Below are 13,660 nucleotides of genomic sequence, written 5' to 3' on the forward strand. Positions count from 1 at the left end.
CCAATTTTGCCTATTAATACAAATATCTCTAAAGTTGTACATCATGTATTCAATAGTTAGTGGATTCCCCTTCCAAGCATAGAAAAATATATCTCCCTCAGTGGCTTAAATATGTAACCTATCCCACAAAAGTAATCAATTTTATTGAATTCATCAGCAGACTGATTTTATATTTACTTCCATGGAAAGAATGATGAAAAACTAAAACAGAACATGCTGTTAGGAATCATATGCTGACTTGCTGCCAGTTATAGGATATCTGTGATATTCATCTGCTTCTCAATGTCATAATAAAACAGAAAGGAGATGCACTGGTTCCTGTATAATGCTCATTTCAACCCACAATGTGCCATCTTACAAATAATACTTTCACTTGTTAAAGCTGAAGACTAGAAAATAGTTGACAAATGGATGAAGTTAGTAGAACACAGCTCTAAGTGTTGTGAAGTCACATAAGAGGTTCAATTTATCTCCTATACCTAGTCAGTTGGCCTCTGCTTTTGTTTAGTTGTGGAAAAGTCACCTGTCCCAAGTAAATGTATCTATATCATTTATGCCTTACCCTGGCATCATGCTCCGATTCCATTTTTACCCAACTGATGTTTTCTCCATCCAAATACCCAATTTGCAGCACATGCTACATGTGGATAACACTCACTTTCTTTCTACTGAAAAGGGGCTGTGACTGAGAATGCCACTTCTTGTCCCAATCACATTTTAAGTGCTTCTGAGAAGTTCTTCCACAAAGCTGAACGGGACAAGTAGGGAGGATCACAGTAGATACAGCATTAAAAATTATGGACTGAGTGCGCTTTGGCTCAAGAAGAAACAGTTTTTTTTTAAATATAAAACCATGACAAGGAGTCATCTCATCAGTCTCATAATGGAATGCTGAAAGTTTCTTTCTCCCCGTAACCCTGTATCAGCAAGGGGCTATCTAACCACAAGTTTTGATTTATTAACCCCATTCTCAATGGGTCAAAGCCCAAAGAAATAAAATGCAATAACTAGTAATCTCAACATGAGGTCTGCAGAAAAATGAAGGCACACATACAGAGCTTTTCCAGATTTCTTAAGACTGAGATTGGACTGAATCATAAAGGCAAACTTTAAATAGCTATACTCTTCATTTTGATATCTGATCTAATACTAACATTGGATGTCAGTATTCCAGGAACTATCACCACAATGAGACTTGTAAAGAGTACATTTGTCACTGAAAGATTACACTCAGGCACAAGTTGGAAAGTGAGTGACAGAGAAAAAAGCAAACTGACTGGACTATGTAATATGGGGTTAGAAGCATTTCAAATAGACTAAATTATCCATTAGCCATGAAGCAAATGACAGAATAATTGTAAGGATGGAGTCTATGAAAGAACAATTATAACTGGAATGCCCTTGTTACCTCTTACTGACAATCATGAATACATTTTGTAAATATAATTGGAATGAACTTATACTACGAAAGACAGTACATGAATGAAACTCCTTGTCCAAAAAGCCAAAGCTGAAGGTCATTTGAAAGCTTCAAATTAAATACTGTAATTGTTTTCCTTTGCTTGTTTTGGAGAATTGAAGATAAATGTAGTTTAGAAATAGATTAGTCAAAATGAGTATTGGAATAGATTTCTCTGACACTCCTACAATACAAACAAATGGAAGTGGAAGAAATGTCCCGGGATGCAAACATTTGACCTTGTGGAAAATTATGCAAAGGGAACTCCATAATAGTATTTCATCTTTGTAATTTTTCATAAACAGAAGGCATACAATGATGACTATTATCTTTATGGAAGACTTACCACTGTGGGAATCTCCCTGGAACATGGAAACTTTGATTATTTCTTCCTTCACCACTTGCTCAGCCATTGCCACCACACACTGAACCAAAATATTGTACTTCAAATATTTCACATACCTGCAAGCAATATTAATCAAAAGAAAACATTATACCACGTAAGAAAGTCTAATGTTTTTGATTATGCCCTATCATTTATTGCAATTCATATCAAGGAACTTGAAAGTTTTTCAATATGACTACATCTTGCACTATGTGGTTCATATACGACTTCAGTCCTGCAGTAGTAACATCTAAAATGAACTAGTTTCATTATAACCATTATGGAAGTACAGATAGAGGGTAAAAAAAAAGTTAGAGAAATATGGAGCTTCTGAGGCTTGGTGACTAACTTGAGATAGTCTCAAAGACTAGTTAAGCAACAGCCTGATATAATCATGTTCAAAAATAATACCTTATAGACTATTATGAAAATCTATGTGCATCCTTTCCTGTCATCAGAGTAACACCAAAAGTAGCAGTGGAGTGTTACACAGGGAGCAGCAACCATGCAAGGCATCAGCCATGATTGAATGGCAGAACAGACTTGATGGGGCAAATGGCCCAATTCTACTCTGATGTCTTATGGAATTATGGACGGGCATCTCGATTTTTTTGCACTACCTTACTTTCCATTTTGCTATTTATGATTTATAATTTAAATTTTTAATATTTACTATCGATTTGTAATCCAGGGAGCGGGAAGCGCAGAATCAAATATCGCTATGATGATTGTATGTTTTAGTATCAATTGTTTGGCGACAATAAAGTACAAGGTATAAAGTATTCACTCACAACTACTTGATGTTCAAATCTATTTACAATTCCTCAGAAAAAGCACTTCACTTCTACATACAGAAAGATTCAGACACATGCTAACAAATAGAAAGTAGCAATCAGGAAGAAGCTACAGGAGCCTCAGGACTCACGTCACCAGGTTCAGCAGGCACTATTACCCTTCAACAATCAGGCGACTGAACCAGAGGAGATAACTTCACTCACCCCATCATCCCATCATTGAAATGTTCCCTCATCTCATGTACTCAATATTTATTGCTGAGTTATTACTACTTTCTTTTTTCTATTTGCTCAGTTTGTAGTCTTTTGCACACTGTTTGTCTGCCTTGTGGGTGCAATCTGTCATTGATTCTCTTCTGATCATTACATTTATTGAGTAAACCTGTAAGAAAATGAATCGTAGGGTTGTAGATAGAGACACACATGTACTTTGATAATAAATTTATTTTGAACTGACAATTAACAATCACATCACTAAACTGCAAGGTAATGACAACTTACTCCTGACATAGTGGCACAAACAGTACCAAACTCCGAACTAATAGTACTCTGAAGATCAATTGAACTAGGCACATACTGTAAATACAATAAAGATAAATATCTTGTAATGACTGACCGACCTCCTGACATCTCAAAACCTTTCCCCCATCACAAGGATTATGATGTATACCAACAATACTCAAAAGCAGGAAACCTGCTGTACAAAATGATCCCTCCTTGAATGACAAGCCATCTAGCACTGTCTCACTGTGTCTGTTGTTCAAAGGCACAAGGAGACAGAATCAAATCGAGTAACACGTGACTGATTTGGAATGACAGTACATTTCCAACATCATTAGGTACAATTCCTAATGCCCTAACACTATGCTCAAACTTTTTGCTCAGAAAAACACTGCTCTAGATATCTTTGAATGATCCTGGCCTACTTCACTGTTGCCTCAAGTCCAACAAACACAGGATCAAATGGTTATACTAAGTTCCTTAGAGCATCCATTTGCTGCCATAACTTACTGAACTGCACAGAACACAATCAAACCTTGCTGTCTGCCAAAATTTTTCATTTATTGAGAATCACTAAAAAGTGTAAAGATAACATCCAGCCCTTGTATCTAGATGTCCTTGTGCAAAAGGTCCTGAAAGCCAATATACTGGTATAGCAAATATTAGAAAGGCAAATGGTACACTGTTTTATTATCAGGGGTTTAAGTCATGGAGCAAAAATGACTGCTTCAATCCTATCGGGCCACTTTGAGGCCACACCTAAGAGCATCTCCTCAGCTTTGATTGTGCTAGCATTAAGTGGAGCAAAGTTTGGGGATGGCGTTTGCCAAATGAGAAGAAAGTGACTAGGTTAGGTCTGTATTCTCTAGGGTTTAGAGGTTGGAAAGTATGTATCATTGAATCCTCCTAAGGCTCAGCAGGGTGATGAATGTAGGGAAATATTTAAGATTCAAATTTACACCTAATGACATTGGAAATACACTGTCATTCCAAATCAGAGTACTGCCACATCTTCCTTCAGTTAGTCCTGACGAAGGGTCTCGGCCTGAAACGTCGACTGCGCCTCTTCCTATAGATGCTGCTTGGCCTGCTGCGTTCACCAGCAACTTTGATGTATGTTACTGCCAAACTAGGTTTGATTCTGCCCCCTCGTGCCTTGGCTCTTCACAGCAGTATAATTTGCACTACCTGATGCACTACAAACTGAGCTTATCACACTGTCAAAGCCTTGACCTACATCTTTACCACCTCTACCCTTGACTATTCAGCCCAACCTCTTCATTTTATCATTCATGTTTGACATCTCCCATCCCACACCTTATGCTTAATGATCTATGTTAGCTCCTAATTTAAAAACATAAATTTTATATCTCATTAGAAAATTCTCATATTTCCTCTCTCCTCCCCATCTCTAATTTGCTCAAATCTTACCATTCAAAATAACCATGGTCTACTAATTCTGGCCTCAATCACCTCAAGTATTTATTACTGTCTTGGTAGCCATGTCTCTGATATACTGCAACTTCCCACCTATTTTCTCCATCCTATTTAAAATTCCCTTCCTCCTCCAAGGAAATCTTAATCTACCTCAAGCATCCGGTTACTTGCCCTACTATTCCCTCCGAAGTGACCTTGAGCCAAATTTTGTTGGTTATGCTGTGAAATTTACTGCAAGTTTTGCTTTCTTACAACCACTTTATAGATACAAACAGTTGTTCAATAATGTCAACTTAATTGTGAGAAGATTACCATGTCACGGGGGGGGGGGGAGAGAGAAAAGAAGCCCCTCAATCTGTTTTTCTTTGTCACATGTTGATTCTCAAACTGGCTGACATTCTAATCTGGGCTCTGGCTCTTAGCTCTGAAATAAGTACAAGACCAGGCCACTATTAAATTATCCATTTACTAATCACAAAGGGATAAGACATACTTCTTAAAAACTCCTATCTGCAACTACTTAAAAATTGACTGGCAAGATATGACAAATCAGCGAGACCTCAGATTTGTCCTGGCAATTAAATGTGTTACAGTTCCTCCGCAGGGTCTCCCAATCTGGATATACCATCACTGAAAGTTACTGCACATGGAGTGTTGACGACTGTGTTTGTCCCCTTCTGAACACCTTGTAATACACATTAGGTACATAATTTTAATACTCTTGTCTGCAGGTCCCCTTATAAACATTTAAATATGCTGTTTGGTCCTGGTACTGGTTGTAGCATAGGTCATATGTAAAGGTGTCCACAGAAAACAAGTCTTTTCTGTGTAATGTATTGTGGAAGCTAATGGACGCAAGTCCACTTTTCAACCTGATGACACAACTCTTGGTTAAATGCCAAAGCCAACACCTGAGCTCCGTAGTATCAAGATGTGGAAGAAGTGCTCCACCTTCAGAAAAACTTTGCAAGATTGAATTCTCTGAAAGCAGACTAGGAAATAAAGTCACTTGCTATATTGCACTATGTGACAAAAGGCCCCAGTTATGATGGCAGATATACTATTCATACTTCAGCTCACATCGCGAATTCTTTCCATAAACGTTCTTTCAGCTGTCCACAAAGTCACAACGTTGATCTATAATTTTGAACTGTTGCTGAATCATATACAAGGAGACTCAAAAATGTGCTCTCATTTACAATCTACAAATTATATTCTCCACACACCTCATTATGAAGCTTCTATTCGGTGCATGTTTGGAGCATGGCAAGTGAAGGGGACACCAAATTGTTGCATCCTAGTCTATTTCCAAGACAGTTGCTGTAAATGTTTTTTTCCCCCCAAACAAGTCAAATCAGAAAAGACAACAGGAAATACATCAAATAATCAAAGTGTTCTTTTAAGTTTTAAAACTTGATGAAAACTCGTATTCAAACATGGCTTAAGGACTATGTTTACTTAGAGCGCGTACTTACCAAACATGCTGCACAAATTGCTGAGTTATTAATGGCAGTAATCAAAGGATGACTGAACATATCATTTCTCACAGCATAGAGGGTATACACTGCTGCTGCAATACATCCTAGAATATTCCACCAGTTTTTCATAACCTTTTCAGCAAGGAAGTTTTTTTCTTCTGAATTTCTCCTGGAGCTTCCTACCAATGGAAATCATTTCTTTCCATCAATTTAAACACTTTTGAGTAAGAGCTCCTTTTAAAATTTTCCATATTCAAGAGAATGCAATCTTCACATACAAATCTTTTCCTCAAAATGTAACCAGCAATGATCTACCATTGGCATGTGACTCAAAGAGTGGGGAATTTAAACAAATACAATCTCATCCAAATCTATTTGTGTCCATTAAGGTCTAATACATGAAGATATGGGTAATATAGTGTTTTAACTCCACAATCTAGGAGATAAAGCAAGAAGCAAACTTCCTTCAGTTAGTCCTGACGAAGGGTCTCGGCCTGAAACGTCGACTGCGCCTCTTCCTATAGATGCTGCCTGGCCTGCTGCGTTCACCAGCAACTTTGATGTATGTTGCTTGAATTTCCAGCATCTGCAGAATTCCTGTTGTAAGCATCCTTATCTGATCAGCTCGCTCTTGGAAAACTGGTATTGAAACCTTAAGATCCCGAATTAAATACAGCAGTATTTGCTAACCAAACCAGCTTAATTTCGACAAAAGAACAGTAATTCATTGTGTGGTGATAAAAGAATGCTGGAAATTCTCATTATATAAATTCACAGATGTAGGGAATAAAACAGTAAACAGCTTCATGAGCCTTCATCAGAACTGGAAAAAGGGACAAAGTCAACAAAAAAACATTAAGGAGTGATTTCTCAGAAGTTTGAGAGCACATATCCCTTGAACTACAGTTTAGACTTCACAATTATGCATTGAAATTTAAGCACATTTGGTACACTGGTATTAATAAGCATCTTCCTTTACTAATAAATAAATAGATTTTGTATCACAATGCAAGATTCATGCAAGGTATACTCAATGTAGCATTGAGCTACATTTCCAACATCTCTAAAAAAAAATCTCACATTGGTTACCTTCCTTGAAAACTTTTACCTCAAAGTGATCATTTAATAGTGAAAATAACCACTTTACAACATATTCAAAAATGGGCAACATAAAATTTGACACAAGTGTGTTTATTCATGGGAAAAAAAAACTTTTGCATGCAAACATTAAGTCATTTATCCCTACTCTGTCAAGTTCCAAGCACAAGATTGCCAATTATCCTATTTGAAAAGAAAAATTCTAAAATGTACCATATGCAACACAGCCCACTTAATGATCTAACATGGAAGTGTGGCATTCAAATCCATTACCAAAGACTGTACATCATTTCAAGATAAAAATTCTATTTGGTTTAAAAAAAATTCTTCCCCACATAGATTTAGCCATATATAAGTTACTTGGTTCAATTCGTACACTGAAAAGTTAAGAAGCAGACCAAGGTGTAGTTGAACCATATTCCTCAGAATTTAAGAATCTAAATGCTAGAGAATTTGCTCATTTTCACCTGGTTTCTGCACCTATATAGGAAAGTCATTTCATCATAATCATAGCCATATCTGTTTGATAATTTGGCAGACAAGTGAATTTACAGTTACAGAATGTAATCTTGCTGTTGTCTTTCATTTTAATTTGGTGCAAAGCCTAAATTAACTTTATCTTCTGTACAAACTGTAGTTAATGGTTTAATCTAATGCAACTTACATCTCTTTGTACTGATGAAATAAAGATATTTCATTATTCAAAGTCCAAGTAGACATAGGCCGATTAAGCAACATTGCACAATGCATGGAAATCAAAAAGCTGCCCGCCAAGGGAAGAACTAAAAACAGAAAATGCTGCAAACACTCAATTCAGATAGCAGTTTTGGGAAAGTGAAACTGAATTAATATTTCAGATACAAGACCCTTGTTCCAGTGTCTTCATCAGAAAGTACACTCGATTCTGCTCTCTGAAGACATAGAACAGCCTTAGAAGGAACTTAGCCAGTGCCATGAAACTATAAAACAGACATGATTTTTCTTACACATAAGAATGCATTTTTTTTATATAAAAGAATGCAGAAGTAACAAATAGCATGCAATGAAACACTGGTTACACCACATGAAGTACCATATACAATTTTGGTTACCAAACTATAGAAAGAATGTGGTATCTACAGGAAGAATGCACTACAGATTCGCCACAATATACCTGGAATGGAAGCTGTAATTACAAGGAGAAATTGAAAAGGCTGGGTTTCTACATTCCTACATTTTCACTGGAATGCAGCAATCTGAAGTGACCTGAAAAAAAATTATAAAATTATGAAGGACATTAATAAGATAGATATTTCCCCAAGTCAGGGTAATCTAGAATTAGAGAGCATCGGCTTAAACTGAGAAGGAAGAGATTTCAAAGGATATTTAAGGGGCACATTGAGAGCGGTGGTGATTTGAAATGAGCTGCCAGAGATGGTGGTAGTATAGACAGATACAATTACAGGCATTTGAACAGGTACTTGGTTAGGGAAAGGAGTAGGGATGCAGGCTTTATATAGTCAAATAGGATTAGTGTAGATTAGCACTGTGGTTGACACTAACAAATTGGGCTAAAGGCCCTGTTCTTGTGCTGCACAACTTTTTGACTAAATCAGCTACTTGAGGAAAATCTATCAACTACAACACGTTTTGAAAATACAAGTAAGCCAACAAAACAAAGTAAGGGCTTCAGGTTCCTCTTGTCCTCACCTACCACGCCACCAATCTCCACATCCAGCACACATCTCTCCGGAACTTCCGTCATTTCCAATGGGATCCCACCACCCCCCTCACTTTCTACAGGGATCATTCCCTACTTGACTCTCCTGTCAATTCATCCCTCCCCACTAACCTCCCTCCAGGCACTTATCCTTGCACGTGAAACAAGTACTACACCTGCCCCTACACCACCTCCCTCACTACCATTCAGGGACCCAGATAGTCCTTTCAGGTGAGGCAACACTTCATCCGAGTGTCCCTTGGGGTTATATACCGTGTCTGGTGCTCCCAGCGTGGCCTCCTGTATATCAGTGAGACCCAATGTAGATTGGGAGACCACTTCGCTGAGCACTTACACTCCATCCACCTGAAGAAATGGGATCTCCCAGTGGCCATCCATTTTAATTCCACTTCCCACTCCCTTGTGTCAATCCAGGGTCTCCTCTACTGTGATGAGGCCACACTCAGGTTGGAGGAACATCTTATATTCCGTCTGGTTAGCCTCCAGCCTGATGGCATGAACATCGATATCTTGAACTCCACCAGTCCGCATTCCTTTTGTCTCTCTCAGCTGATCTCCTTGCCTGCCCACCACCTCCCTCTGGTGCTCTCCCCCGCCCGGTCACTTCTTTCTTCCATAGCCTTCAGTTCTCTCCTATCGGACTCCCCCTTCTCCAGCCCTGTATCTTTTTCACCAATCAACTTCCCAGCTCTTTACTTCATTCCCCCCCCCCCACCAATCCTGGTTTCACCTACTACCTTGTGTTGCTCTCTCCCCTCCCCCATCTTTCAAATCTACACCTCAGCATTTTTTGTTCAGTCCGAAGGGTCTTGACCCGAAACGTCGAACACGAACACACGAACACACACACACCCTGACCTGCTGAGTTCCTCCAGCATTTCGTGTGTGTGTTGCTTGGATCAAATCTACTTTTTGTTTTACACATTTACAGTGCAAGTGGGGGTAATACACTTTTCTCACTTGTTATGTTCAACACCTGCATTTAACATATCCACAGAATGACTCAGCTGCACGTCCAGAACAGTTGAGAAAAGTTTGAAAGGGTAAATGCAAGGATGTTATTTATCTTAGATATGATGTCTGGAACCCTGGGTTAAGCGTCTCAAAGCAAAGGGTCAGTCAGATGGGGACAAAATGACAAGAAATTTCATAAACCACAAGATAATGAATGCTTGGAGTTCTAAGATTCTCTAGGAAGATTGTAGAGGCTCAGTCACTGAGCTTTTTTTCCAAGAAATTGATCAATAGATATGAAGGCAGTCAATGAACAAACTTAGTGAAGGAAAGAAGCGCTGAGGTACAAGAATAACAGTCATCTTATGAAATGGTGACTTGATTATAAGAAGGAAGAAAGCCATTCCTCCTCCTATTTCTAAAGTTCTTCACTAATGGATTATAAACAGGAACTTTTTTTGCACTATGCATCTGAACATCAGAATGCCTAATCAGTAGGCATATCTAAAAGTTAAACTCAAAACATACAATACTTAATTCTTAGCACTTTTCTTTAACGCATGTTGGTAGTTTCATTTTCTTCTAAACTTGCAATGCTCTGCGACTCAACCACTCCATTTGGCAAAGCAGTCATTGACCCAATACATCTTTGATGACCTTACACCTTGAATGGTGAATTTTTTTGATAAGCTTGTACCAAAAGGCTAGAGAAAAAAAAAATAGAAATGCATTTCCAGACATCCCACCTTTCCTGGAAGATCCGGTAGTTTCCCACATATCGATAGTGACTCCCTGACACCCAGAAATTATATACAATATCCCAGAAATAGATTTTTTTTTTGAGAGGGAGAGGGAGAGCAAGCATCCTGATTGGTCTCTCTTCATGCTAAGAGTGGTCCTCAACCACCCGGCCGTGAGGAAACAATATGATTTGGCGATATGAAACGATACGAGTCATTTGCACCTTCCCTCATTCCTTGTCACGTCCACTGTTGAACTTGAACGCACACGAGGTCATTACCGACACGTCATACATGTCGGCGCGGGAAAAAGATCAACTCCTCGAGCTTGTAAATGACAGTGGGCTAAGAAGTATGTTTGACATAACATCTCTGCCGGCATTCCGGATCAAAGTAAAGGCTAAATATCCTGAGATAGCCATGAAAGCACTGAAAACGTTGCTTTCATTTCCAACATCATATTGCTGCGAAGCGGAGTTTTCTGCAATGAATGCAACGAAAACGAAATTGCGGAATAGACTGGACATAAGGAACCTCCTTCGAGTATCGCTGTCTTCCATCACCCCTCGATGGGACCGTCTTGTTGCAGGAAAACAAGCCCAGGGCTCGCAGTGATTCAGCGATATTGGTGTGTTGCAATGATTTTATATGTTCATAAGGGGAAAATATGCGCTGTGTGTTTAATATCCAAACGTTACTTAAAACGTTATGATGCTATTGACTTATCACCTATATTCTGGTCGTGATTAACACTCCCTCTCCCCCACCGGTCCGCAAGAATATTGTCAATATTAAACCGGTCTGCGGTGCAAAAAATGTTGGGGACCCCTGCTAAGTAGACCTATCAGTTTTCTCTGTGGGCGGGCTTTACAGTCGACCTCAAAAATAATGACAGTGTTGCTCGCTGCACTGTTTACAACAGTGACTTTTCTATTGCCCATGGTGGGTTAAAATGTAAAAGATGTGTTGAGGTGAGTTTAACAGGTGTCATTACAGCATAGCTAACGTTATTTAAACTAGCTGGCTAGCTGCCAAGGAGCTACGCTATTGATGTCCTACGTGATGAGGCCAAACTCCCTGCAGACTTGCTTAAAATTGTAATAGAATAAACACGATAATATAAGTACATATCTTAATGTCACATATGCTGCATATACCCAACTTCGTTTACAGTTTAGACAAAATCACTAAAGAAAATATTACATACACCCTTGGAGGTCAACAGGCTGGGGGGGGTGGGGTGCTACCTCCCTGAAATGGTGGTGATACCTCCCTGAAATGAGTTTTTGCAGGGTGAGCTTTCTGGAAATGCAGACATAAAATTGAAAATTAGAGTCTGGTTACCCAAGCTGAGCCCATCAGGGCATGACCAAGTGTCCTGGATTGGGCTTAAACTTTGAGTTTTGACATAGAGTCAAGAGCCAATCTGGTTGGCAAATCTGTTCAATGGAACCCTAGTTAGGAAGTGAACAAGAAAGCCTCCCTTGACCTCTTTCAAAGGCAAATTTCAACTTTGATATGGAGTGTAGATGGGGAAAAGTTGCATCAGGAAGGTCTTTCTTGGGCAGCCTTTCTCAACCTTTTTGCCCTGGAGGAACCCTTGAAATAATTTTCAGGTCTCAGGGAAACCCTGCATAAATATTAGATATAGATAGATGGATATACTTTATTGATCTGGAGGGAAACTGGGTTTTGTTACAGCTGCACCAACCAAGAATAGAGCATACATATAGCAATACAAAAACCACAAACAATCAAACAACAAAATGCAAACTATGCCAGATGGAAAATTAAGTCCAGAGCTCACAGTACATTAGCATGATCAGCAAGTTGTAGATATAATATTCCGAATATAATTGTCAATGCTCTTGAGTAGAGAATTAATTTTGGCCAATCTTTCTTGGGGGAAAAGTACAGTTTAACTTACCTTTCTTGAAATTTCCTTTTCATAAATGTTAAAAACTCAAAGTAAACATAATAAATTCCTCAATTCTGGGTCAAACTTGAGACAAGTACACACAGATTTCACCATCAACTGAAATGAGATGATTTCCATCCCTGCTCTTAATGTTTGTTAAAGAAAAAGCTTCCTCACACATCTAAGTTGAAAACTGCAGCAAAATGTTCATTGCTTTCCAATGAATGGCAGGATGCTCTTCTTTCACAAATCTAGAACCTTTTCAGAGGCAGGTCAGTAAATCTCATTTTGAGTGCATGATCAGTGAAGCTCTCAAAGTTCTTCCTTCTCCCTCAAAGTCAAGTTCTCAGGCTGAGCAGAAGATTCAGAGAAAGGGTCCTTCACAGTCATACACTTGTGTTGAAAGGGAAGAAACATACGGTTCAATTTTGTTCTGCAGTTCTTCCAGGTGGTTTTCAATGAGACATTCTGCTATCCTTCTTCATTCTCAAGCCTAAGCAGCGGTGGAAACCTTTCAAGATTTTCTTTTGCAGCATGACTTTTCCAAAGATTCAGTTTCCTTTTAAATCCAAGAATCTTGTTACTTGCAGTCAAAACACTTTCTCCAGGGCATTGCAGAGACTTGTTCAACTGGTTCATACGATGAAAAATATCTGCTAAGTAGGCTAGTTTCTGCAGCCATTTTTCATCTTCAAAGCACTTAACAAAATCTGGCATACTATTTTCTTGAAGTACTCCTGCAATTCACCTTTCAGCTCAAACACCCTAATGAGAACTCTTCCTCTGTTAAACCACCGGATTTCTGTAATTGGCAGGAGATTAGTGTTCTCTTTGTCCAGGTTTTCAGTGTTTTTTTTAAATATACAAAACATGCAAGTGAACTGGTCCTCCTGAACATTTTTTTCTGTTTGTGACTTTATTTTCAAAAGCTTTAATCTGTTTTGAGATTCCAATAGTTGTTTAAAATAATCAGCCCTTTTACATGTCATATGGCTGTGATTTGTAGTTAACTGTCTTTTCAATTTTGCTGGAGCCATTGCTACATTTGTAAGTTGTTTGCCACAGACTAGGCACAACGGAATAGAAAAAAAAACTTGGATCACCAGTCCATCTAAAACCCATTGATAAGAACTTTCATTGTAAAGATATAGTACCAGCTGATTACTTTAGTCCCAC

General features: G+C 38.6%; 1 protein-coding gene across 1 annotated transcript in view; it reads right to left on the bottom strand.

The window, feature by feature from the left end:
- Positions 1-13,660, bottom strand: part of rnf216 (ring finger protein 216) — a 224,255-nt gene that overhangs the window by 193,484 nt on the left and 17,111 nt on the right. The window contains exon 2 of the mRNA XM_063058933.1: positions 1,806-1,921. Coding sequence (XP_062915003.1) covers positions 1,806-1,872 — 67 coding nt within the window. The 5' untranslated portion in view covers positions 1,873-1,921. The remainder of the gene's footprint in view (positions 1-1,805; positions 1,922-13,660) is intronic.

The sequence above is a fragment of the Mobula hypostoma genome, chromosome 9 (assembly GCF_963921235.1).
Source record: "Mobula hypostoma chromosome 9, sMobHyp1.1, whole genome shotgun sequence".
Lineage (NCBI taxonomy): Eukaryota > Metazoa > Chordata > Chondrichthyes > Myliobatiformes > Myliobatidae > Mobula > Mobula hypostoma.